This window comes from Telopea speciosissima, chromosome 4 (assembly GCF_018873765.1).
Source record: "Telopea speciosissima isolate NSW1024214 ecotype Mountain lineage chromosome 4, Tspe_v1, whole genome shotgun sequence".
Taxonomy (NCBI): Eukaryota; Viridiplantae; Streptophyta; class Magnoliopsida; order Proteales; family Proteaceae; genus Telopea; species Telopea speciosissima.
In genome coordinates, this window is record NC_057919.1 from 35470293 (window position 1) to 35482298 (window position 12006).

The window sequence follows — 12006 nt, forward strand, 5'->3', positions numbered from 1 at the left end:
ACCAAGTCAGAACGGGGATAACTCCAGAAAAACCCAAAAGGAGTCCCCAGCCAAAACATAACATGCACGTTTCAATGGTCTTCATCAACAACCATCGAAAACGTATGCAGAATCGGTATGACCTCCATCGGGGTCCACACCAACATTGTCATAACAACCAAAACTCTCCTCCTTGAGATAGCCCACCATGCCACAGCGGCATCCACCTGCAGGATCATCTAAGAAGAAAGCAACATATAACAGAGTGTGAGCCCCACCGAGCTCGTGAGCAAATAACATCCATCATGCATGCATATGCAATCACAATTCACAGTTCATATGATCTACATGATATGTAAGTCCAGATTCTTTATTATTAGCCACCTAGCAATACAACTAAGCCGGGTCTGTGCCACTACAATCCCCAATACATGTATCCCTGGTGCGGGCTTGGTTACCCCTTCCCACGATACACCCATTGAGTTGTCGGAGAGGACCAGTCAGCCCCAGCACACTAGTCCTTGGTCAACCAGACCAGCCCTCTGTGATTATCCAGGGGGACAACCGTTTCTTCCCTCATGTACCATTCCGGTGTTCTTTTATTTATGCACCATTCCGGTGTTCTTTTATTCTTTTTTTTTTTCACTCCCTGATAATTGTCCCCACAGGCATCTACCACCTAAACCCCTACTGGCAAGGGTTCGTGGCACGGATGATGAAACTCTAGCCCCATGTCTATATGGCATCGTATGATTCCAGCGGTGTCAACCATACCCCATAATACGGGCTACCATAGGCCCCATTTCTAAGCTGAGTACGGCATCTAGTCTAGCAATCACAACCATCATATAGAATTCACAGTGTTAATCAACAACAGTCATTATGCAGTGATTTGAGTAACTTGAATTCTAAATAAATAACCCTGCATTCATGATTCAATTATTAATAGCCGGCATCAGATCATAATTACATTTGCACATACGATAGTATTATTCACTCACCAGTATTTGGCTCTAGGTACTCAGTCACAAATTCAGTTCCAGCAGCTGTTTGATTGTTGTCCTCGAGCACGGGATCAAGTCCTAGACATAAGTCAAACATTGTCTTATTTAGTTATCAGCTCTACACTGGTGGTCCTAGGGTTACCCTAATTTACTGAGTTGACCGGGAGTTCAATTGGTTCACTCCTGGAATCACTGTGCCTTACACCGGGCCTTAGGCCATGTTTCGGTGCATGGGCCAGTGCTAGGGCACAAGGGCAAATTGATCATTTGTAATACTAGTACCTGCCACTAGGTCAGAACATGGTCCCACAATAGTCTATGATATAATTACACTGCTGTCCACTTTAGGTCAGTGATGTAGAATCAAACACAGCAGTGCACAGTCACATGCGGGGCCCACTTAGGGTTCCAAAATATTTTTCATTTATGGACAGATGTGGGGGAAGGGCATTTTTGTCATTTCCCACATCCCATAGTGTCCAGGGATCAAGGCCATCAGAAAATTACAGACCTGCCCCTTCATTTATGAAAGATTCCATCACTGGGCCTTGCACTGGACCTTGCTGCATCGCCCAGTGCCTGCAGAATCGACCTTGGGCTAAGTTTCCAAGGTTGGACCTGCAGGGCTGGGCTCACACTGGATCCTCTGCATGTTTGGGGATCTGGGTGACCCTTGCAATGGTCTATCTCATGGTCCAATCGATTTCATCATCAGGGTCCCAGTCAGGCTGACTGTGGCTGCCCAAATAACCCTGGTGAATAGTGTTCAGGGTTTTGGCAAACCTGAAATCTTGGATTCAGCCACATGCAAGGCTGGATATGCATGTTCAATAGGGTTTCAGGGCTGCAACCATCTAGGGTTTGGTCTCTGCAGCCCTGGCTTGCAGTCTGGGCTTCAATCCATTAGCCAGAAGGGAATCTGGGCAGTGCAACCATGCACAGCCAGATTTCGGCCAAGGCAGCAACATAACTCAATATTGATTTTCATAGAAAAACCCAGATCTACCATGCACAAGATCTGCATGGCTGATCTGGACCAAGACTGGGCAAACCCTAGCTTGTCTGGGCTGCCCAGGGTTACAAAACACAGCATGCAAGGGAAGGAGATAGAGAACAGCAAGTATGTATATGATTTTTATACCTGAATAGGGCTGTGGGTGAGCTCGGATCAGCCTAAGATGGGCTGCTGCAACTCCTTCTCCTTCTTCTCCCTTCTTCCTTCTCTTCTTCCTCTCCTTTCTCTCTCTTCTTTCCTCTCTTTTCTCTTTCGGATTCAGATATGCCAAGGGCTCTAAAATGAGCCCATGGCCTCCTATTTATAGGCTCAGCCTCTACTGAGGCCTATTTGCCCTCTTAAGCCTCTTTTAAAAATCCATTTTTGAACTGATTCTGTTTGATTCTGGGTCCACTGGTGGGGTCCACACTGAACCAGGAATATGAGGTGGTCCCTCAGAGTCCCCTCTTTCACTGGAGGGTGTCCATGGTCATGTTGGGTGGTCCCCACAATTATAATAATTAAAAATACCCAAAATCAGCCACTAGGCGATGTCTCTGGGCCTTGCTGCATCGCCCAGTGCCATCGCCCAGAGAATTCCAGCAACAGAAGTCAAAGGGGAACAACACAAGAGTTTGACCCTGGGTTATGGTATTGTCCCCATATGCCCATTATGGGTTTATACATGATTTTTCAGAGGTGGGTCCCACCATTTTAGGGAGGAGAGAGATTACCTGGGATCCAAGTCATACATCAGTCTGTGAGCTGTGCAAGTGCAAGGGTCTGCTATCCATCTTCTAATAGGTATATAGGGAAACATGTTCAAAGCATTCTCATTGATCTCATTGAGTAGAGTGATGCTCCACAGTGATCCTGGTGGCCTGGCCAGGGGTTCCTGCACTTCAGTCAGATTCCAGTCATTCAGGGGGCAGGGTTTGACACGGGGTCTTCATCCAGGGGGGTTGGCACCCAAGGAGATCCATGCCCCAAGGGGGTTGGCGCCCAAGGAGGTCCACGCCCTCAAGGGGGTTGGCGCCCAAGGGTGGCCGCGCCCGATGGGGTTCGCGCCCGTGGGTGTTGGTGGTCGGTGCCTACGGTTGGTCCTTCACTGGCCTTGTTTTGGCTTCCTTCCTTAGACTGGGACACGTGGCGACCTCTGATTGGTTGGAGTGAATTTGGGGTTCATCAAGAATCACAAGACTCCGACTCTCCTATTTAATTATTCTTATGAGGAGGAATGAGAGTTAGACACTTTGTCAAGAGAGGAGAGACTCTACTCATTGGGGTATATATTTGAGTTTTGGATATTTATGGAGTGAGTTACCAACATTTGTATATTTCAGACTATATAGTGAATTTTCAATTCTGTCGTGTCACCCGTGGTTGTAAGCCAAAGGCTGAACCACATAATTTTTTGTTTTTTTTTTTTTTTTGGTAGAAACAAAATCTAGAAAGGAACGGATTACACTCCTGGTCTCGGAAATACAGTCAATAGAGACACAGGGATCGGAATTGGGCCAAACTATCCTATCCGTTAGGGATAGGGCCCTCCTTGCAAGGGAATCTGCAACAGTGTTGACATCCCTTGAAATAAAACGAAAGGAAACATCGTCAAGATAGGAGATCAAGTGTTTAATATCAGTGATTATTGATTGAATAATCAGCAGCACTGGCGAAGAGGCTTCACATAGGCAGTTGATAACGTTCTGGTTGTCGCTTTCCACTATTTTTTGATTTTTTTTCGATGAATGAAAAATTAATTAAGAGAAAAAGCAGAGTACAATGACAAAACCTAAAGGCAAGACGGCAAGGGGGCCCCTATCTAAGTACCAGAACATCTAATAAAAGATGATACATCAAAAACCAAGGGTGGAGCAAAACATCAATAAAAGGATGATGCAACAAAAGTCAAGGGAGGGTAGAAACATAAAAAATTCGGGATGGAGGAAACATTAGAGGGAGGTCACAAAATCAGGCTAGATGCCTATTTCTTAGTGTGTCTGCCCTTGCCAAACGAATGAGAAGTAGTTTGTGTCTAATCTCAAAAGAAATAGCCTCCCAGATCTGTTCTTTAGTATGTGATGATAAGGTCCACTTCTCTTATTTCTTTCGCACCAAATATGGTGAATCACAATACAATGAAGGTAAACTTACCAATAATGTCAAATATTGACTTACCAATATAATTTTTTTTTTAAATCCACCTCCATATTCTCTGAAAAGGAAGAATAGTTTATTGTTGAGGCCAACACTTACTAAGAGTCCCTTTCCAAACAGATCTAGAAAAAGGACAGGAAAAAAAAGGTGATCTACATTTTCTTAGATTCCAACATAGACAACAATTTGGTATAGAAAGGTTTCTCTTAAGGAGAAACTCCTAGGTTGATAGGGATTGAATTAAAACACGAACTATGAAACTATGTCTAGGAATCAAGGGTGTCTATTGGGACGGGTCTATACTGGCACCGGTACAAAAGGTGCCAATCCTAGTATCGTCCCATTTAGTAAACAAGACCAAACCTAGGTCTCAGTCCCGATTATTAACAAGATGGGACGGTACCGGTTTCTAAACGGTTCTAGGCCCAAAAAAAAAGGGAGAAGATTTTTAATGGTTCCAAGATGATTCCATTATTTGAAAGCAACTTAGAATACGAAACTAAGATAAATTTCATGGATTTACTTCTTCAATATCTTCCATAAGATCATATGTAATCTTCTCAAAATGACATCTAAGAATTAATGACGCCGAACTAAACATACCCATATATGGTTTTAGTGTCATCACCAAACAAGTTTAAAAACTTTTACCAAAAAAAAACTACAGCCATAAAACTTCACAAAATAACATGAAATATACCCTTTGAAAGGGTACTCATAGTTCCGGTACCTAACCGGTATGTCGGTACTGGTACCATTGGGAATCCCGTCCCAATTATTTTTCGATACCAAAATCAGATCCCAATACCGTCCCATTTATTAATAGAACGGTCCGATACCATTTTAGTGGTACGGTTCCCAATTCTAGTCCCAAATTGACATCTTTACTAGGAATGTATGAATTAAACTAGACAATCCTAACCAAGGTATTTTCTCAGATTTTGATCTAATCAAATTCCGTGCAGAGGCCAAACTGAATTTGTTTGAAGAATTTGCTTGCCATAGTACTAAATCTCCACTCCCTCTTGGCTTCGATAGTGAAGATCGCAGAGAGTCTAGACCCAAGCTCAATTAAATTATTTCAAGTGTTAGGGCCAGAACATTAAGTTCCATCATCGATGAGACCTTAACCAACCTATCATATCCAACATCGTATCTGATTCGGTCTCCATATCTGAAAATGAGAACACCATCAAGATGCCATTTATTAAACCACAAATAAGTATCACATCCATCATCAATGCTTGATCTAAGGGTGTCTCTAACTAGATGTCTATACTTTAGTAATTTCCTCTAAGCCCAAGAAGCATCAAATGAACAAGTTATAATCCAAATAAAATATTACTTTAAGTATCTCGAATATACCCAATCAGTCCAGTGTTCATCTTCTATTCCTATCTTTTACCATAATTTTCTCTTGATCTCTTAACTCAAGCTCAACCAAGACCACCAACATAAGGAACATCATGACGAAAATTCAGGGTATTGCCATGCAAAAGACTCATGAAAGTTTAAGAATCTCCCTTGGCTTGTTAAAATGGTTTCAACATTGTTGGTTCTCAGAAAAGGAGGATGAGAGAAATTGGACTTGAGATATCTCTCTCTAGCAAACAGCTTGCACTGCCAACTTCTTAGGGGTGTTGGAGTTGGAGTTGCTGAATCCAAAAGTTGCTCCTGAAACATTGATCGAACAAGATTCCTTTTTCAAACATGCTTTCTGCAACACAGAAAGAGTGTTTGGAACATCGCTGCTGCCTTTCTTAAATGATCCACATGTGCCTTGGGGATCTCCGAAGCTGGCAAATTCAATAGCAGAGATTTGGCCACCTTTGCATGAGAGTTCCATGATGCTTCCCTCATATGCATTCCCACATACCTTTCCTACTATGACAGTTTGGAAATTAATCTGTGTGGGGTTGCCACCCATTTCTTCGAACAAGATCAATGTGTTATCCCCTTCATTCAAGAATGATCGCGGGATGTGGTACCTACAGTAACTTTAATAGTTAGTTTATAAGAAGAAAAAAAATATATTAACCAGTTTCCATTCTGCCATACAAGGTAAACTTGACAAGCTGTTTGACTAGTTTGGTCAAAACAGTTTTAGATCAGATGTAGAGCTATAAATAGGGGTGCAAGTTTGGCAGCCCATCAAGCCTGAACAAACCTGAAAATTTCAGGGTTAGGCTTGCCTACCAGCCAGGCCAGGATTGGATTGGGCCAGACCAGTTAGGGCCTGGGCTGTGAAGCCTGGTGTTGACCCCGTATATATATATGGCCATGAATTAAATATCATTAAGTTATATATAATAATTCACCCCAAAAAAAGTTATATATAATATACATCATTTGATCTAATACATTAAAAATATAAATATTTAGGTTAAAAATTAAATTTTTGATGTTTTATGTAAATTAACATAAAATGATAAAAGCAAGGCCAAGCTCGGTCCGCCTAAGCTAGGCATGGTTGGGCCTAGCTTGAGATAACCAACCCAACCTTGAGCTAAGGAAGGCCTGGGCTGAGCCTTGTGGACCACTAGCTTTTAGGCATGGCCATGCATGTGTAGCTTATAGTCACTAATATAAGAGTAATGCAAGTAAGTTTGTTAATTACCATCTTTGAGAAGGAAGCCCACAATCAGGCATGCAATTTGTATCATGGAATTGTCCACGATAATCACATATCTCAGAGCATTCAAAACCCTGAGGGGCTTTCGCAATCATGGTCAGCCAGAATCTTCCAATGCCATGTCCATTCACCCAGGCATGTCCCTTACCCATACCCAACAAATCTACCACCACAGGATCATTACCCAAAGGAGCCTTGAAGCTGGTCTGCCATTAATTACACACATTAATTAATTATTCAATACCTAGTAGTTAACAATTAATGTATTATTTCAAACTCCTATAGTGAAAACCATGTATAAGAGTGTGTGGGTGTGTTACCTTGTACCATGTCATAGGCCTATTCAAGGGAAGTCCTTCTAAGGTCCATTTTTTGTTGTGGGACAGTTTATCATTGTAGAATTGCTTGTTCTCACCGTTCAAACCAATCTACATCCAGAGAGAGAGAGAGAAAGAGAATTTGGAAGTTAGAATTTGAGATATATCGAAGAACCACTAATTGAATCTTTACTATTCAAAATTATTAATAATATATATTACCTTATAGGACCATTCGTTTGATGATAGATCTTTAGTAACATTATCATTTCCAATCAACTGAACTGGACCACCAACTATTCCATTGGGTACCATATCAAAAAATGATCCATAATTCTGCACAATCAAAGAATAGTTAATGCAAATGGCCTTTCATTCAAAGCCCGAAGAATATTTTCTATCATTCACTTAATTTACTTGTGATTCATAAAACAAAAATGGGGCATTAATTTACAGTTCACATAAATCACATCAATTGTGAGCTTTGTAACAGAGCAAAATGAATTTAAGTACCTTTAATCCAACTGTGGCACTGAGTAAAGATAAATGGTTAGTGCCTTTGTTCAATGTGACTGCTTTCTCAAACACAAAACCTTTTCCATCACTACTCCAGTCAGATCCTGTTAGTCCACCACCAAATTTAGAAATTTAAATTAATAACAGGGATTACAACATTCAAATCAACATTAACAGTTAAATATTGGGAAAAAAGTTTAAGCTAATCAAGTTTAAATTATTACCCATTCTCTTCTTGTTGACATAAGCATGAAGTACATGGCCTGTTGTATTCACATGCAGGATCGCATTTTTACCGAAAGAATCATCGATGTTCACACTGTAAGATCCCCACAGCAACATAATTTACTAATCAGATTACATTAAAAGTTAGCCAACTTGGACTCAGCCTCACAGATTAGGAAAAACAGAAAGAAATAATGAACAAAAACTACCTAGTCATGTACCACAGGTAGTCACTAGCATCAACAGTTGTTGCCTTCTGCTCAAGAAGCTTGTTTGCAGTAAACGATCCCTTTCCTGTGAGGGCATCTTTCAAGGGCTCAGCCTTCCATAACCAATTGAATTGGGTATCAACATTGCTTGGCTTGTATGTCTTCAAGTATGTCTGGGTGATGACCTGAAAGCCCAAAAGAAAAAAATTTTGAACTTCTGAAACCCTGAGAAGAAAATGAAAACTTTTATAAGAAAGGATTACAATAAATTTCATAATCGAAGTAAAAGCTCCTTACCTTAGCAGTGTTGTAGATCTCTTTGTTGCAATCAGCAAGAAGACTAACAGACCAAGCAGGTAGAAAATACTTGCCGTTATTTCCCAAGTCAACATTCACATCTTGTTTAGAATCAATGTTGCTCAAGAAGCAGAATGATTTTCCAGTAGAGTTGTCCGTGAATGTAGTAAGCTATAAACAAAATGAAACGACATTAATTACTTCCTTTTTCATTCTCAATTCCAATGATTTACAGAAAACAAAACGAGTTGAAGAATTACTGAGGATGGGTTATTGAAACTTATACCATCACATTGTTTTGGATGTCCTTGTTTATAAATGACTGCTTAGTGAGAATCTTCTCAGCTGATTTGATCACTTCATGAAGTTGCTTTAGGTGTCCCCACTTTGGTTGATTCAAAATCCCTGAGAGTTATATACATATTAAAATTAATTTCATTTTATGGAGAAGAATGTCATCAAATTCTTATTGACGATCACATAATAACTAAACAAAAACCTGTTTTAATTATTCTTTTACTTTTTCTGAAAATGGAGGGAGGCTTTAAACAATAAGTTTAATATTAACACAAAATGATGATTTACCATATTCATCGAGTGGTGCATCATAATCATAAGTGGTTGCGATATACGGGCCACCTGCTGTACGACCAAAATTTGTTCCTCCATGGTACTGAAAAAAATGATCAAGGAAATATACATTAAATTCTTTCTCAAGATACATGTACATAAGTAATATCCACCTACTTATGTATGTATGTCTATGCAAATGCCACAGAGAAGTCCTCTCCTATTTATATATTATTTGTTGGGGTTTTTTTTTTTTTTTTGGTAAACTATTTGTTGGGGTTTCATAGCTAGCATTTCTGCAAATTAAAGGGTCTAGTCTGATGTAGAGAAGGTTTCTGAAGAATTTCTGCATCGGTTGGACCGGCAGAAGTCCACCCGATCAGGTTGAAAGTTATAATTTGCCAGCGCAGCTTTCGAGAGCTGTAACTTTTGACTCGGGTGGAATTGCATGAGCCACAAGTTTCGCGGTCAAATTCGCACGTTTAAGGGGTGTAGTGAGCCTGTGAAGTTTTTTAGAAATTTTAGTTTCCTATTTTATTTTTTTCTATATTAGTTAGTTTCTTGTTTTATTTAGGTTTCCTTTTCCTTTGTAATCCACGACGAAATAAAATCATCTTGAAGTTTGGAATCAATTCAGTTTGTTTGCTCTTCTTCTATGTTGGAATTAGGGTTTTACTTACCTTGAGGATTCGAAGGTCGTGAGCACTAGAACGAGATCTAGCCCCCATACTTCCTACGGTGTCATAGTCTCTATTAATTAATGGTGTAGGTGTTGATCTGACTAGGGGAACTAACCATATAGTAGTTTTGGAGGACACCACCACTTTGGAAGAAACGGGCAACTGCATAAGCCACATCTTCAGCAGCTCTATGGCGGGCTGGTAGGCCCCACATCTTGAACCTGAAAGAAAGAAAGCCTTCTAATTATAAAGGAAGGAGAATTAACTCTGAAGAGTTTGTACTTGATTTTGAGAGATGATGAGTTAAAAGCATACTCACGAGGCAGTCCAGTTTTCAGTCCACATTTTAGGACTTTTTGAGTTATTTGGCTTCCAATCCCATCTGCCATAAAATCCATTTTCTGTATTTATCTGATCAAAGATGATACAAACACAGGGTTACCTAATAACCGAAAAAACTGTCTATATAAGAGAAAAAATAATAAGAACCAAACATACCATGATCAGAAGCAAGAAGGAAGAAGTACAGGATTGATAATTTTATCTATCCTTACAAAATAGACCGATAATTGAAACAGAAATGATATCTTACCATAGGCTGCGGTGCATTATCCTGTTGACACATGATCCATGGAATGCCAATATTTTGGGATTCAGCCATCTTTGCACACCACTGCATATACTTTACCCCTGCCTCTCCATAAGGTTTCATGATATCACCATATTCGTTCTCAATCTTTAATTTGCACATCAACCGATCGAACTCTCAAATAATTAGTAGTTGTGATTAATGTATAATGATAACATTATTAATAGTAGTAGCAACAACAACAGCAACAGCAATGGTACTATTACATATAGACGGAAACCTGTGCAAGGATTATGGGTCCTCCTTGTGGAGCAAAGAGGTTTGCTTTTTTAACCATGTCAACAATTTTGGTGGTGAAGGTTTGCATCTCATCCTGTAAATAGGTAAGAAAATGAATGATCAGAAGGCAGAAATTAATGGTTGTCAGTACCTTGAAACACTGCCCATGAAGAAATCTGCTTTCTTTGGAACCTTGTACACTTGATTGTCTGTCCTTAATTCAATTCCTGGTAGATTATGCAACCACACTGGGAATCCTCTGATATATAAAAGAAATGGCACTTAGTTAGTAATTGTGAAATCTATATAGATAATTATAAAAGGGTGCTGGTTACTTGGACGTCTGTGTTGCTCAGCTTAGGAGTAGACAGAAGGCACCCTACTATGTTTTAAATTCTGGATTGAAACTTTTTATACACCAAATTTGAGGGTCAGGCATGTGAGATATGGTAAAATCTTGTCTTGTATTATGTGACAAGAAGAGAATAAGTACAAGGGAAATGACCTATATATACAAGGTATGGTCAACACAAAGAAAGAGCTATCCAAGGAAAGCAAAAATTGCTACAGCTATTTTAATGAGATTTACAATCCATTACAGCTACTCTAATGAGATTTACGATCTATTACAGCTAACAAGGTAAACTTCCAGCCACATGCGTGGTAGATATGGCTACCCATTCTGTTGCAAGCCTTACCCGTAGTTCCATTCTGCACAGACATAAGGACCGATGCGAAGAATGCCATATAGCCCAGCTTCTTGAACTGTCTTGAAGAATTTGATGAAGTCTACGTCTCCCTCGAAATTGTACTGAGTAGTTGACACAGAAAACAGTAAAGGATGATGGGTTACAGATATATATTCTGCTGCTGAGACACTATATATCACTTTCAGATTGAGATCAAAACCTGGTGGCGTAGGGGCTCATGTACATTCCAGAAAATGTAAGTCTCAATTACATCGACTCCACCCTCCTTTGCTTTCTGAATAAGGTCTGGCCACATCTGAATCAATCAATGTAGAAATGGTATGTTCTAATTATTAGTTTTCCGGCAAAGTATGAATTGAACAAATTATAGTATCAGAAGAGAAACCCATCAAGTGTGCAATACTTTACCTCTGCAGTGCTGCGTGGGTAATGGATCGACCCTGAAATCAGAATTCTCGGTTCTCCATTGATCAGAAGTTGGCCATTGTCATAAGTGACCTGCGTTGCTGCTGCATGTGCCAGAAGTGAAGTCCAAAAACAGAGCAGGCTTATTAAACCCAGAACAAGTTGCATTTCTCTCCAAGACTCCATCATAACTCTTACCTGTGATGCTTAGAACTGCGTTCTGCAGGGAAACAATTTATATGTAAACAGATCGGATAATCCAAATTTCTAACACTAGATAAATCCGGTACAACAGAATTCTAGCTCAGAATAGTATCTCATGATCCAAATTTCTAAGATTAGACAAAGATTGTACAGCAGAATCGTGCCTCAAAAATCCCATTTCCCTTTGAAAACCCGTGAGACACGTTCAATGTTTGATAATTCACAACTCATTTTGTTTC

The 12006-nt window shown here is 39.9% G+C and overlaps 1 protein-coding gene across 1 annotated transcript; it reads right to left on the reverse strand.

Annotated features, from left to right (window-relative positions):
- Positions 1-5674: 5674 nt before the first annotated feature.
- Positions 5675-11764, reverse strand: LOC122657853 (beta-galactosidase-like). Its single transcript, XM_043852648.1, has 18 exons — positions 11567-11764; positions 11358-11453; positions 11147-11259; positions 10641-10707; positions 10450-10542; positions 10173-10316; positions 9900-9991; positions 9696-9801; positions 8916-9003; positions 8617-8735; positions 8331-8501; positions 8034-8218; positions 7824-7918; positions 7597-7703; positions 7306-7419; positions 7087-7194; positions 6752-6972; positions 5675-6122 (listed from the first exon to the last, which is right to left on the reverse strand). Exons 1-18 carry the CDS (start codon positions 11750-11752, stop codon positions 5738-5740), a joined length of 2490 nt encoding a protein of 829 aa, XP_043708583.1. The 5' UTR covers positions 11753-11764; the 3' UTR covers positions 5675-5737.
- Between the last annotated feature and the right edge of the window lie 242 nt (positions 11765-12006).

What these genes read in the sequence shown, in the direction of transcription:
- LOC122657853 (XM_043852648.1), bottom strand. Translation starts at nt 11,752, where the DNA reads ATGATGGAGTCTTGGAGAGAAATGCAACTTGTTCTGGGTTTAATAAGC. An exon ending in GACCCATAATCCTTGCACAG is followed by an intron (nt 10,317 to 10,449) that starts GTTTCCGTCTAT and finishes TGCAAATTAAAG; the next exon opens with ATTGAGAACGAATATGGTGA. An exon ending in ACTGAAAACTGGACTGCCTC is followed by an intron (nt 9,802 to 9,899) that starts GTGAGTATGCTT and finishes TCTTTCTTTCAG; the next exon opens with GTTCAAGATGTGGGGCCTAC.